Source organism: Chelonoidis abingdonii, chromosome 3, assembly GCF_003597395.2.
Source record: "Chelonoidis abingdonii isolate Lonesome George chromosome 3, CheloAbing_2.0, whole genome shotgun sequence".
Lineage (NCBI taxonomy): Eukaryota > Metazoa > Chordata > Testudines > Testudinidae > Chelonoidis > Chelonoidis abingdonii.
In genome coordinates this window covers 84,628,088-84,641,917 of record NC_133771.1, presented here as the reverse complement: position 1 = coordinate 84,641,917, position 13,830 = coordinate 84,628,088, and the positions used below count along the sequence as shown (strand labels likewise).

Sequence of the window (13,830 nt, the reverse complement as noted above, 5' to 3'; positions counted from 1 at the left end):
TTTTCACTTAGTTTAATGAGAGAAGCTGCTGTTGTCACTTAATGTGCTTTTTTTCTATTTCAGTTTTGTTTAGTTACTTTTGTTGTCCAAGGCAAGCATATTTATTTTTATATTCCAGAAATTTCTGTAGCAGTTTTGCTCAACCTAAACAGCCCTTATAGGAGGCCTTATGTAACAGTTCTTCTGACTTCCTTCAGATGGAAGAGTGTAATAAATACTATCTAGTCTGACGGACTAAGGCTAGAAAGTAGTTAAATGTGTCTTTTAAATGTTTGTATGTTTTTCATCACAGCCATTCTCTGTAAATACTGCTGTCAGTAGTATTGTAGTGTCAGTATTTGAAGAAAGAAGAATATTGGACTAAAACTTTTTTTTATGCTGTTCTTTGGATTATCTGCATGTACATGACCTGATAAAATATCTAAATTTTTAGATTAAATGTGGACAGCTGTAGGATGGATGAGAAACATGATAAAATGAACTAGAGATATCTTTATGCACCTTATAAAGCTGATTTAATATACTTTGTATTCACTGGAATGAATAATTTTAAGTCTAGGGTAGGAAAATGGTAAAAGGTTCTCTAGTCTCTTGTTAAGTGGGGAAAAGTGGTGATTTGAAAGTAGATGTGGATGGTATTGGAAGGGAAGAAACAAGTAAGTTACTTTTCAGGAGGTTTAACCTATAGGGTGATCTAGGCATTTGTGACAAATATTTATAGGATTGGCTAAAGTTCTGAAATCCTGAGAACAGGTAAATGAATTAATTCAATTGAGAGAAACGAAACATCTGAGGTTGAAATGTTTCATTTTTCTCTTTTAAAGTTACTTACATTTAGATGACTCACTGTGGCTTTAGGTAAGTAGCCTGATTTTCATAGATGCTATGTTTCTACAGCTTCATTGATCCTTCGTGATCTGTAGGTGCTTGACATCTCTGAAAATTTGGCCATTTTTACTTAGATGATTAACTATGGATTTAGGTGCCTAACTTTAGGCACCTGCATTTGAAAATTTTGGCTAAAATTACGAACATCAATGAAATGGCAATTAACTTGTGATCATACTGTCTGGTTACTTAAAAAACAGAAACAAAAATCATATTCCCACATTATAATATTCCATACTTAATTGATATTACAATTTGGGCTAAAGTGAATTGCTAAGCAACATTTTGATTAAAGCAATGTTTGATACCCTCCTTCAGGAACCCTGGAAAAAAGGGCTTCTGTGAAGGATTTGCCAAACATTATTGGCCACCTTGTTGCACTACCCTACTCAGAAGAAAATTGGTCTGTAGCAACAATGAAAGTATAACTGTAATGTAGAAACATATCACACATGGCTCTAGCTGCAAAAGGAAACTGACAAGGGTCAGGTGATACAGAAACAGCAAGATGCATGATAAATAAAAAATGATATTTTAAACCACAAATGTCTGGACCCTGGTCTCAAGCATAGGAACTGACTAGAATTAGTCTGTAAAGCAGTTTGAGGCCTTTGAATAAAATACGCTAAGTAACCTTGCAAAATTGTCATAATTTACCAGTTCAGACACAACATTTTCTTGTCCAAACTTATTGTGATGACATTTAAAAATTTTGAAGTTATTTTGACTTGTGTCTCCCAATGTTAAATCCCCAAACCAAATGGGAAGAGATTCCTGCAAATACAGGCTCTAGAAGTGCAGTATTAAACCCTTAAATCTTGTAATATATCTTGTAATGCTAAGTAATATTTCTTTTACAAAAGGCTTCCATGTTGTTGCATATGTAATATTATGTTTATATGCATGAGATAATTATTTTAGAAATACCTAAAACCGAAGTATTAATGTCAGCTTGTTCTGATTGGCTAACTTTAAAAAAAAATTAAACCAATCTTTTGATTCAACCATTTAAACAGCATATTTTGAAGTCTTAAAAAAACCCTAAATTTTGATATAAGGGCTTTTCTGCTCATCTTGTGTGTCTAAGGACCTTTTCAGTTAGTTCCTCTCTTACTGACTCTATATAAGTGCAGTCAAATGTGCAAACTAGTTAAAAAATATTCTTTTGCTACTTTACTATAGTTACAATTTTTAATAATAGGTAGAAAAGTTTCAGATAACGAGTATGCAGGTAAGAGTGTTAGGAGTAACTAATTAGCTGATAGAGGATTCAGTTATTTTTCTTGTCTTAGAGTTGCAAACTTTCTGTTTTGGACAATGTGTGCCTCTTCTGTTTGAGAATTAAATATACTTAAAAGGTGAATTACATAGAGCGTGTCTTTTTTTCATTTTATAAAATATTAATAGTTTTTCCTTCTATTTTTGGGGAGGCAGTCAGTGGGTTTTTAAGGACTGGGGAAAATTGCGGCAATCCTGATGGGTATCACATGTGATACGAAATATGAAGATGATGGAACTTGCGAGATGCAGAGAATGCACAGTGCACTGTGACATTGTTCATAAGAATTAAACAATAATTTGAAAAGATCATACAGTAATTCCTTGCTTAACATCGTCCCAGTTAACATTGTTACATTGCTGATCAATTAGAAAAGATGCTCCTTTGAAGTTGCACAGTGCTCCCTTATCACATTGTTTGGCAGCCGTCTGCTTTGTCCACTGCTTGCAGGAAGAGCAGCATTGCAGCTAGCTGGTGGGGGCTTGGAACCAGGGTGGACCAGCAGCCACCCATCAGCTCCCTGTTCCCTTAATTTCCCTGTGTGGCAGCCACCCAGCAGGCTATCAGTTGCCGGCAGTTCAGCTGTCCCTCCCCCAACTGCTATGTGCTGCTCCTGCCCTCTGCCTTGGAGCTTCTTCGCAGAGCCTCCTACCTGTTGTGCAGGAGGTGAGGGGGAAAGAATGGGGCTAATGTCAGGGTGTCCCCCTCCCCCCTACTCCTGCAACCCGCTTACCCCATCTTCCATAGAGCAGGGGGGACACACAACAGGGCTCAGGACGGAGGGAGCTTTCTGGCAGCAGTCTTTGGCTCAGCTTGCTGATCTGCTTAAAAAAGCAGTGTACTTAGTGTGGGGTCAGCGTACTTAAAGAAACAATGTGCATCTCTCTCACGGACATGGTATGTGTCTCTATCTCTGCCTGCCATGCTGTCTCCTGTCCCTCCATTTGTGCTGCCTTGTAGAGTGTGAGGCTACATCAACAACAGTGAGTTAACCCTTGAGGGCCCAGCCAATTGCTAGTTCATCATTTCGTTGTAAGGCATTCCCTGGGAAATATCCCACCCTCTGACTCTACCACCTCAACCAAGCCTCACAATCATCATCTCTGTGTACCAGTATTAAATTGTTTGTTTAAAATTTATACTCTGTGTGTGTGTGTGTGTGTGTGTGTGTGTGTGTGTGTGTATATAGTCTTTTGTCTGGTGAAAAAAATTTCCCTGGAACCTTCTCCCCTCCCCCATTTACATTAATTCTTATGGAGAAATTGGATTTGCTTAACATTGTTTCAATTAAAGTTGCATTTTTTCAGGAACATAACTACAATGTTAAGCGAGGAGTTACTGTATTGCAATTTTTTAAAGAATCAGATGTTTATCTGATCAAAATTTTTAGCGCAAGTGAATCTTTATTTTCAAGCAGTTTTTTATAGAAATGTATCTATCCTGTTTGATGATACAGCATACTCTATTTTTATACCCGTTCGAAGGAAAAGGGTCCAGTTGTGAGAAATGTGACTGGACCTGACCACTGAGTAATTTCTGCCTTTTTGTAAACTGCTTCTGTGTCCTTCCAGGTGCACTGAGTGAGGCAAGAAAAGAACAATTTACAGACTACTTTTTGTGTTACAGTATTTTCCATGCTGGGAACACTATTTTATGTTTTAACATAAGTATCATTTGATAGCATTAACTTATTGACATTTAAGAAGCAAATTACTATTACTGTCTAAAAGTATGGCATGTTTAAAAAAAACCAAAAAAAACCCCACCAGCTGCATATTTTGTCAGTGTTCTTGAAAAACAGTACCTATATGTGGCTTTATATTAGATTTTTAAAACTTCAAAAAATAATTGACACCTGTTTGTACAAACTTTCCTTTCAGTTGCTTTTACCTAGAATAAGCTACTTGACACTGGTAACGGACAAAGTGAAAAAACACTTTCAGAAGGTTATGAGACAAGAGGATGTTACTGAGATATGGTTTGAATATGAAGGCACACCCCTGAAATGGTGAGTTGATTTAACTTTGGATCATTAAACTTTGCATGTATAATACTAAAAACTACTGTATAAAGAAGATTAATCGAGTTAAGCACGCTGTCAGTATTTGCATCATAAACTAATCACATCTTATTTTAAAGACTGGAGTTTCAGTACAATGGCATCTTCTCGGAGAGACCCATCACAATATTACCATTTACAAAAATTTTGAATTAGTTTTGGGATGAGTGATATTTAAACTCTGTCTCACTGTAGAGCACTTAATTAAACACTTACTGTGACAGATCTGATGCTTCGGAAGCATGGAATATTCAGGGACTGTTATATTGAGATATGACATGCTATGGGTACATGGACTATTCAGACTATTGTGTCAACTTTATAAATGTTATATGCATCTTTATAAACTGGCTAGTAATTGTATTCCTGGCTAAATGGGGGAGCTAAAAGCTTTGTGTTGTTGGGCAACTGTTTCATGAACTTAATTGTTTCCTTTCTACTTTCTGCTATAGACTGAACTGTAAAAAGTAACATTGCTAATCAATAATCTTTCATGGAATAATACATCCTTATTTTTGGAGGTGAACTGTTTTTAAAGCAGATGATTTGAAAGCTGTGGTATGTGCTACCTCAATACAAATAACATTTGTTCTTTGGTCATGAATTGTACAAAGCAAACTGATTTTAACATGTTTCTAGATGCATTTCTATATGTTGTAGGTGGGAAGAAAAATATTGATATTAGCCACTTGGGTTTCTTCTGTGAAAACTAAATGTCATCTAGTGGACTCTGCTTTGTACTGCTAACTTGCGGGTGTTGTCTTGTGACTCTCACGCTAATGAAATCCTATGAAAGGTGTTGCTTGAAATTGTTAGTAGGGCTATCGATTAATCACAGTTAACTCATGCGATTAACTAAAAAATTAATTGCAATTAAAAAAATTAATTGCTTTTAATCATCCTGTTAAATAATAGACTACCAGTTGAAATGTATTAAATATTTTTGGATGTTTTTCTACATTTTCACATATATTGATTTCAATTACAACACAATACAAAGTGTGCAGTGCCCACTTGATGATGATATTTTTTATTACAAATGTTTGCACTGTAAAAATAAAATAAATAGTATTTTTCATCTCACCTCATACAAGTACTGTAGTGCAATCTCTTAAATGTGAAAGTTCAATTTACAAATGTGATTTTTTTTTTTGTTTTGTTAAATGACTGCACTCAAAACCAAAACAGTATAGAACGTTTAGAGCCTACAAGTCCACTCAGTCCTACTTCTTATTCAGCCAATCACTAAGACCAACAAGTTTGTTTATATTTAGGGGAAATAATGCTGCACACTTCTTATTTACAATGTCACGTGAAAGTGAGAACAGGTGTTTGCATGACACTTTTTTAGCTGGTGTTGCAAAGTATTTGTGTCAGATATGCTAAACATGCATAAGCCCCTTCATGCTTTGACCACCGTTCCAGAGGACATGCGTCCATGCTGATGATGCTCGTTAAAAAAATGTGTTAATTAAATTTGTGACTGAACACCTTAGGGGAGAATATTATTTCTCCAGCTCTGTGTTTTACCCAGATTCTGCCATATATTTCATGTTATAGCAGTCTCGCATGATGACCCAGTACATGTTGTTCGTTTTAAGAACATTTTCACTGCAGATTTGACAAACACAAAGAAGGTATCAGTGTAAGATTTCTGAAGATAGCTACAGCACTCGACCCAAGATTTAAGAATCTGAAGAGCCTTCCAAAATCTGAGAGGGACGAGGTATGGAACATGATTTCAGAAGTTTCAAAAAAGCAACACTTCGATGCAGAAACTGAACCATCAAAAAAGAAAATCAACCTTCTGCTGATAGAATCTGACTCAGATGATGAAAATGAACATGCGTCGTTCCGCACTGTTTTGGATCGTTATCAAGGAGAACCCTTCATCAGCATAGATGCATGTCCTCTGGAATGTTGATTGAAACATGAAGGGACATATGAACTTTCAGCACTTCTGGCATGTAAATATCTTGCAATACCAGCTACAACAGTGCCATGTGAATGCCTGTTCTCACTTTCAAGTGACACTGTAAACAAGAAGCGGGCAGCATTATCTCCTGCAAATGAAAACAAACTTGTTTGTCTGAGTGGTCAGCTGAACAAGAGGCAGGACCGAGTGGACTTATAGGCTTTACAGTTTTACATTGTTTTAGTTCTGAGTGCAGTTATTTTTTTGTAAATAATTCTACATTTATAAATTCAACTTTCATGACAAAGAGATTGCACTACAGTTCTTGAATTAGGGTGAATTGAAAAATACTCTTTTTTGTTTTTTTACAGTGCAAATCTTTTAATCAAAAATAAATATAGAGTGAGCACTGTACACTGTATTCTGTGTTGTAGTAGAAATCAATATATTTGAAAAATGTATAAAACATCCAAAAATATTTAAATAAATGTTATTCTATTATTATTTAATGGCGCAATTAATTGCAATTAATTTTTTTAATCGCTTGATGGCCCTAATTCTTAGCAATACAAAAACAAGGAAACTGGAATACAGTCAAACCCCGCCATAAAGTGCCCAACCATAGCGCGAAATTGGATATAATGTGATCACAGGTTGGCTCCCCTTTAAGGTACAGTATAATACAGGTACGTACTGTACCAATGGTCTCCAACACCATGGCAGGGCAGAGAAGCTGCAGCCCTGCATCTGCTGGGGACAGAGAACTCCGGGACTGTGGGCGCCAGTGCTCTCTGTCCCCCGCAGGTGGGGGCCGCAGCTTCTCTCCCGCTTCAAGAGGAGCTGCTGCTCCCCGCCTGCCGGGGACAGAGAACTCCGGGCCTGTGGGCTATGGTGCTCTCTGTCCCCGGCAGGTGCGGGGCCGCGGCTTCTCTCCTGCTTCAAGAGGAGTCGCGGCTCCCCACCTGCTGGGGACAGAGAACTCTGGGGCTGCGGGCGCAGGAGCTCTCGGTTCCCAGCAGCTGCAGGGCCGCGGCTTCACTCCCACTTCAAGAGGAGCCGCGGCCCCGCACCTGCCGGGGACAGAGAACACCGGTGTTGCGAGCACCGGTGTTCTCTGTCCCCCGCAGACATGGGATCGCGGTTCCTCTTGAAGCGGGAGAGAAGCTGCGGCCCCGCGCCTGCGGGGGACAGAGAGCACTGGCACCTGCAGCCAGGAGTTCTCTGTCCCCGGCAGGCAGGGAGCCGCGGCTCCTCTTGAAGTGGGAGAGAAGCCGCAGCTCTGCAACTGCCAGGGACAGAGAGCACCGTCGCCCGCAGCCAGAGTTCTCTGTCCCTAGCAGGCGGAGAGCCGCGGCTCCTCTTCCCTGCCGGGCACTAGGCACCAGGGGCACTAGGCGGTGCACCTCAATACACCGCTTTGGGGACCACTTAAAACCTGACTGGTTTGAAACCCCACTATACCGCTACCCCACATTTAGCGCGATGTAATTTTTTGGATCCCAAAGGTCGTGTTATAGTGAGGTTTCAGTGTATATGCAAGAAATTTGTACATCCGGCTAGAGTTGACACAGTGGAAGTTTCTCTTAGAATTGAACAATGGTGATGATTACTTTGAATTGTAGAGCCCACAATAAAATAGTAAGACATAGTGCTTGCTCCACAATCTTATATAGGGATAGGTGAAATATTATGACCTCTGTAATCTGTCATTATGTTGTAATGCAGGAAAAAGGGAAACTGGACTCTTAATATATTTTATTGGTTTAAAAAAAGGATGGCTTTAACTAAAAACTAAGTTGTATTTTGATTCTCCTCTGTTAGACTATCCCCTTCTTTTTTCTTATTATTTGTATCATCATAGTACCGAGGAGCCCTAATCATGTACCAGGACCCCACTGTACAAACACATAACAAAAAGACAATTCCTGCCCCAAGAATCTTACAATATAAGTATGAGATGAAACAATGGATACAGACTGATGGGAGGGAATACAAGGAAACAGAGAGAAAGTATTGGTTAGCATGGTAGGTAGTGTTCTCTGTATACCAGTAGCCTAACAGTTGTCAAGTTTTTATAGGCATCGCAGCGAAGGAGAGTTTTGAGGAAAGAGATGAAAGTGAATGATAAAGTTGCTTTGTGGACATTTACTGGGACCTCTTCCCAAGCCTGTGGGGCAGTCTGGGAGAAATCACAAAAGTGTTTGAAAATTTAACAAGTGGGCAGTAGAGGCCAATATCTTTGGCTGATTGGAGGCGAGCATCGATATCTCATTAGCAAGAAAAAGTTGATATGGGCCTCACAGTGGAGGACCTTGAAAATGGAAGTAAGCAGCTTATGTTTGATGCAATACAGAAGAGGGAGCCAGCGGGTGGATTCAAAGTGAGGATTGAGATTGTCTGTGATGGGCTAGGAGAACTATCTTTGTTGCAGCATTCTCAATGGATATGAAATGGGCAAGACTGCATTTTTTAAGAGCAAACAGAAGGATTTAGCAGTAATCAAGACACGAGATGATGAAAGCCTGGATGAAAGTTTTAGCTGTGTGGTTGGATAGAAAAGGTATTATCTTAGAGATGTTATGTAGCAAGAATCTGCAAGTTGTGGGGGAGGGATAGCTCAATGGTTTGAGCATTGGCCTGCTAAACCCAGGGTTGTGAGTTCAATCCTTGAGGGGGCCACTTAGGGATCTGGGGCAAAAATCAGTACTTGGTTCTGCTAGTGAAGGCAGGGGGCTGGACTCAATGACCTTTTGAGGTCCCTTCTAGTTCTAGGAGATAGGTATATCTCCAATTATTATTATTATTATTATTATTTTAAATATAGCCTGTATGTGAGGTCCTTCAGAAAGGTCCAAGTTGAAGATGATGTTCAGGTTACAGGCCTGAGTGACAGGCAGAATAGTGGCATTGTACATAGTTATCAAAAAGGAGTTTAGGAGCTCTGTTTCAGCTATGTTTAGGTGGAGCTGGCAGCTAGACATCCAGGTGGAGATGTCCGAGAGCTGGGCTTGTTTTGGTTTGGACAGACGGAGACAGGTATGGAGTAGAGAACAGCTCCAAGGATTTTTGAATTAGAATTAGACTGATTTCTAGGAGCACAAGGCACTCGTGAAGAAGCGCGAGGCACTCAGAAGAAATATCTTTAGAAGAGTAAAGAGAACAGCCAAGTAAAAATGGGGTCGCTTAATAATGATCAAGGCTGTTAATGGTATGTTTCTGCAAACATTTAAGCATGTACTTACCTTTACTACCGGGAGTAGTCCCATTGAAATCAATGGGGCTGCTCGCAGTAATAAAGTTAAGCATGTGCCTAGGTGTTTGCAGGACTTGGTCCTTATTTTCATTGTTGCAAACTTTCCTATGTAAGTGAAGTGTTGGGCCATCTGAGGGACCTTTTTAACATTTGATGAGCACCAGCAATGTGGTGAGTACTGTACAGAACAGAGAATATATAGGTCCTGCCCCAAGGAGTTGATTTAACTAACTTTTTTTTATGATGTAAAATGACACATTCTATTCTTGTTTAATCTAAAAGGCATAGAGTCTTTGCCCATTTTTTGGGGGGATGTTGTACTCAAAGTACTATACGGGATCTTTTCAGGGAGATTAAGGCAAAACGCCACATTTATTAGTAATACAGGTATTAATTAATACTCATCATATGCATATGATACATTACAGTCATGCATTCACACACACACACACACACAGACACAAACACACTCCGTCTTGCTGTTGTTACCAACTAGTTGCTCCCCTTAACTGCACTGGCCAGGTGAGTTAGATGGGGGAGGGGTGGAGCCGGGCTTCTGCCGATCCGGATCGATGCTCCGATGGTGACAAGACGAGACCCAGGGTCCTTCTGCAAGACACCTTGTATTTATAGCAGCTTCCCTCTTATGCAAATCCAGACCAGATTCAAAATCTGGGTCTGTGTCCGTTGGTCTGTGCTTTGTGCTGCTTTTTTTTCTGGGTGTTGTCCCAATGCTGCTCAAAGAGGGCGTTTTCTAAAGAAGGTGCTTGCTTCTAATCCCTGAGGTCGTCAATATGTCTGCTTTTCTTTATTGGGCCCACTTGACAAGTTGTATTGTCCTTTGCTCTGGCTTCCATTCCCTCTTTAACTGTTGTAGCTGTCTGGAGGTGGGTGTCTTCCAAGCCTCACTCATTCACACCTCATTCAGTCAATGGGGCAATTGATTACAGAGTGTGGGGGGGGAGATCTTATTCTACTTCTAGCAAAAAGGCACATGTTTCTTTCACTTTAACTATACTATCCTTAGGGGCTATAACATTTGATACAAAGTTTTCTACCAATTTTCTAATACAAAGTTGTATGAGAGAGGCACAATGCCAGGTCATATGAAATACAAAATCAAACAGTGAACAGAAGTTACAATGCAGGCAAGTGTAGTGAATGGTGAACAGAACTTACATTAATAAAGTGAACAATTAAAAACAATTTCATTTATCAGTCCTACAGGGAGACCTACAGGAAGGTGCTCCCAAGCATTATGGAACTCTGGCTTCCCATGGGAGATAGAGAATGGCGAACACGAGAGCTATTACATGGAGAAGTTTGTGGCCTTCCTTTGCAACAGTACTACAGAATGGCCTATGGGTACCCCTTGTGCTTACTGGAAGACCAGGGAACCTAAAATTATGAGGCATTCTCACCAGATTATTTAAGATGTTGGGTAATTTTCAGAGAGACAAGGTGGGTGAGTTATTGGACCAACTTCTGTTGATGAGATAGAGAGAAGCTTTGAAGCCACAGAGATATCTGGGAAAGGTATTCCCAGCGTCACAGCAAAGTGCAAAATGGAACAGATTGTTTAGCATAAGTAGTTAGCTCATACTTTAAGGCAGGGATTAGCAACCTTTGGCGCACAGCCTGCCAGGGTAAGCACCCTGGCGGGCCAGGCCGGTTTGCTTACCTGCCGTGTCTGTAGGTTTGGCCGATCGCGGCTCCCACTGGCCGCGGTTCCCCACTCCAGGCCAATTTGGGCTGCGGGAAGCGGCAGCCAGCACATCTCTTGGCCTGTGCCACTTCCTGCAGCCCCCATTGGCCTGGAACGGCGAACTGCGGCCAGTGAGAGCCGCGATTGGCCGAACCTGCGCTGCGGCAGGTAAGCAAACCGGCCTGGCCTGCCAAGGTGCTTACCCTGGCGGCCTGTGTGCCAAAGGTTGCCGGTCCCTCTTTTAAGGGATGGTTTATAGTAGAGTGGCCTGTTAACACATAGGACAAAAAATGAGGATTAGTGGATTACGGATTGTTATAAGCATTTAAATTTAAATTAATTTTTCTGCTAGATACTACAAATTATCGACTGACTATAGCTATTTGATTTATAGCTTATTACAACAATCTGTAACCCACTAACCCTCCCTTTTGGTCCTAAAACTAATCGCCTCTAACCTTCTACCCTTTTCAGAAGCCTGAGGGGGGTGAAAAATGGACTTTGTAGCGTGCCCAAAAAGTTAACAAATCTGAGTTTTGGTATATGGACCACATTTGTTCATTAACCCTTTCAACAGCTTCATAGACGACATGAACAGAAAAGAATCAATATAGATTCTTCTAGTATCATGCAGGAGAAAGCCCTTATGGCGGAGAAACAATGGTGAGATGAAGCTGGTTACACTGGCATTAGCTTTTTGAAGGTGGCAGGCTAAGGGAACAGTGGCAGTATAATGGAGTTGGGGGAACTCAAATGGGCAAAGTATTGTGAGCTGTGTTGTACAAATTAAAAATAGTAAGCCTTTTTTGCACAATCAGGAGCTGTCGTCAGAGTATATAATGTTAATGCTAAACAGTGTGTAACAAATGCAGGTTGATATAGTCTGGCAACATTAGGACATTATGCAAATAGAATGGGTATCAATTAAAATCACTAGGAGGGATTGGGTAAGTTTGGTAATTGTTTTTAAATTTATTTTTTCTCCTCTCTTGCTTTGAGAGGACTTAATACACTAGTTCACTGACCAAGCAGTGTTAAAAGTCCTCAGAAAAGATATATTTTAATTAAATGTTCACAGTCTACCTGAAATCTAGCGTATTGAAGTGAAAAGAAAACAAACTGAGGGTGGGGGCATTTATAGAAATCTTAACTGTTAATCGACTAAAAATTTTTACAATTTTTTTTTAAAAAAAAGCTGATTGTCTCTTTATAATGGCATGCTGATGAGTTAAAAGTAAATATAAATGAAACTACAGTGAAACTGCTACTTAAAAAGCCATTGCAAGGGTTTTAGTACAATATTCTGCACATTAGGTGGAATGTAAATATATTGCTAATAAATGTGAACCCCAGAATCTCGTAAAGTGGTGATCTGTAAAGTATTATTGATTAAAGCAGGATTTTCGTATTCTATTTTATTAACACACAATGAGAAATGGAAACATAACAAAAATAGAGATGTCTGCTTTCTACTCTCTATCTCTGTATCCGTCTTGCGTACTTTGAGTTGTTTCCACATCTGTCTTAGTCCTAAACTGATGGCCACAGCTAATTTCTTTTACTACATTTTCATGCTGTAGGACCTGATCCTTCATTTCTGGTACACCCAAAACTTCCACTGATGGAGGAGAAAATATTGCAATTAATAGACTTCAAATACCTGGCATTTTCTCAGCGTTCACTTTCACCACAAATTCTGTGTCATGGGAATTCTTTTCTGTCCTTGATGTGACAGTTGCTTATGTGCTACACATGTCTTATTTTACACCACAGAAAGGTGGTTCTAGCATGAAAGTAACAGTGCTCCTACTTGTTCTGGCTGACACATTTCACCTTCCCCAATGCTTTTTCAAAGCTTCCACACACAAAAATGTGTAAAGTTGATGGCAGTTAATTTCCTGTAGTTGCCTTATGTCTTTCTGAAAATATTAATGAACTTAAATAGAGTTCTGCAGCTGCATACTTACACTTTACAAGCACCTGCTTTGTAATATTACAGCAACAACTAATGGCCAGGGCTGGAAGTCAAGTCACTGCTATGCATTTATAGATCAAAGCAGGGATCGGCAACATTTGACATGCAGCTGGTTTGTTTACCTGCTGCATCCACAGGTTTAGCCAGTTGCGTCTCCCATTGTCCGGAGTTCGCCACTCCAGGCCAATGGGGGCTGCGGGAAGGATATGCTGGCTGCCACATGCCAAAGGTTGCCGATCCCTGGATTAAAGCCTTGCCAAAACTAAGAATTGCTTCAGCTTATGAAGAGAACTGTGGCCTCTTGGAATCTTTTTCCTTTCCTTTTTTATTTTTCCCCACAAGACCTGTCTGCCCTGGGCTCAAAATCCAGTTCAGTCTGACTCTGGCAATCAGACTGTATATTTTGAACAGGAAACCTCCCTTAAGTAGTTTGCACAGTCATGTTGTCTGACTTTCTGCCCATTTCTTTAGTACTTGCTTACTTTGAAAAATTTTGAATTTTTTATTTCTGTTTTTTTTTTTTTTCATTTCTCCCCTGAGCTCTATAGGGGCAATGATCTGTTTTTGCAGGCCCCTAACATTTTTTGTTTGTAGCATACTTTAGAAACAGTGCTCATGTGTCACAGCACTTCCCTAGAAGTTTGGTTCTGTGTGAATGGGATGGAGAATGTGACTGTCCTCATACTCTGCTGACAAACAAATCCTGTTTTCCCCCTCCCCGTCTGTTGGTGTGTCCCTGCCCACTCTGTCTACCTT

General features: G+C 40.0%; 1 protein-coding gene across 9 annotated transcripts in view; it reads left to right on the top strand.

The window, feature by feature from the left end:
• Nucleotides 1–13,830, top strand: part of ATG5 (autophagy related 5) — a 138,845-nt gene that overhangs the window by 5,079 nt on the left and 119,936 nt on the right. For all 9 annotated transcript variants that reach the window (XR_012655521.1, XM_075063865.1, XM_075063864.1 and 6 more), the window contains exon 3: nt 4,048–4,175. Coding sequence is in view for 8 of the 9 variants with exons in the window: in XM_075063865.1 (XP_074919966.1) it covers nt 4,048–4,175 (128 nt within the window). In the remaining variant the exon portion in view is untranslated. The remainder of the gene's footprint in view (nt 1–4,047; nt 4,176–13,830) is intronic.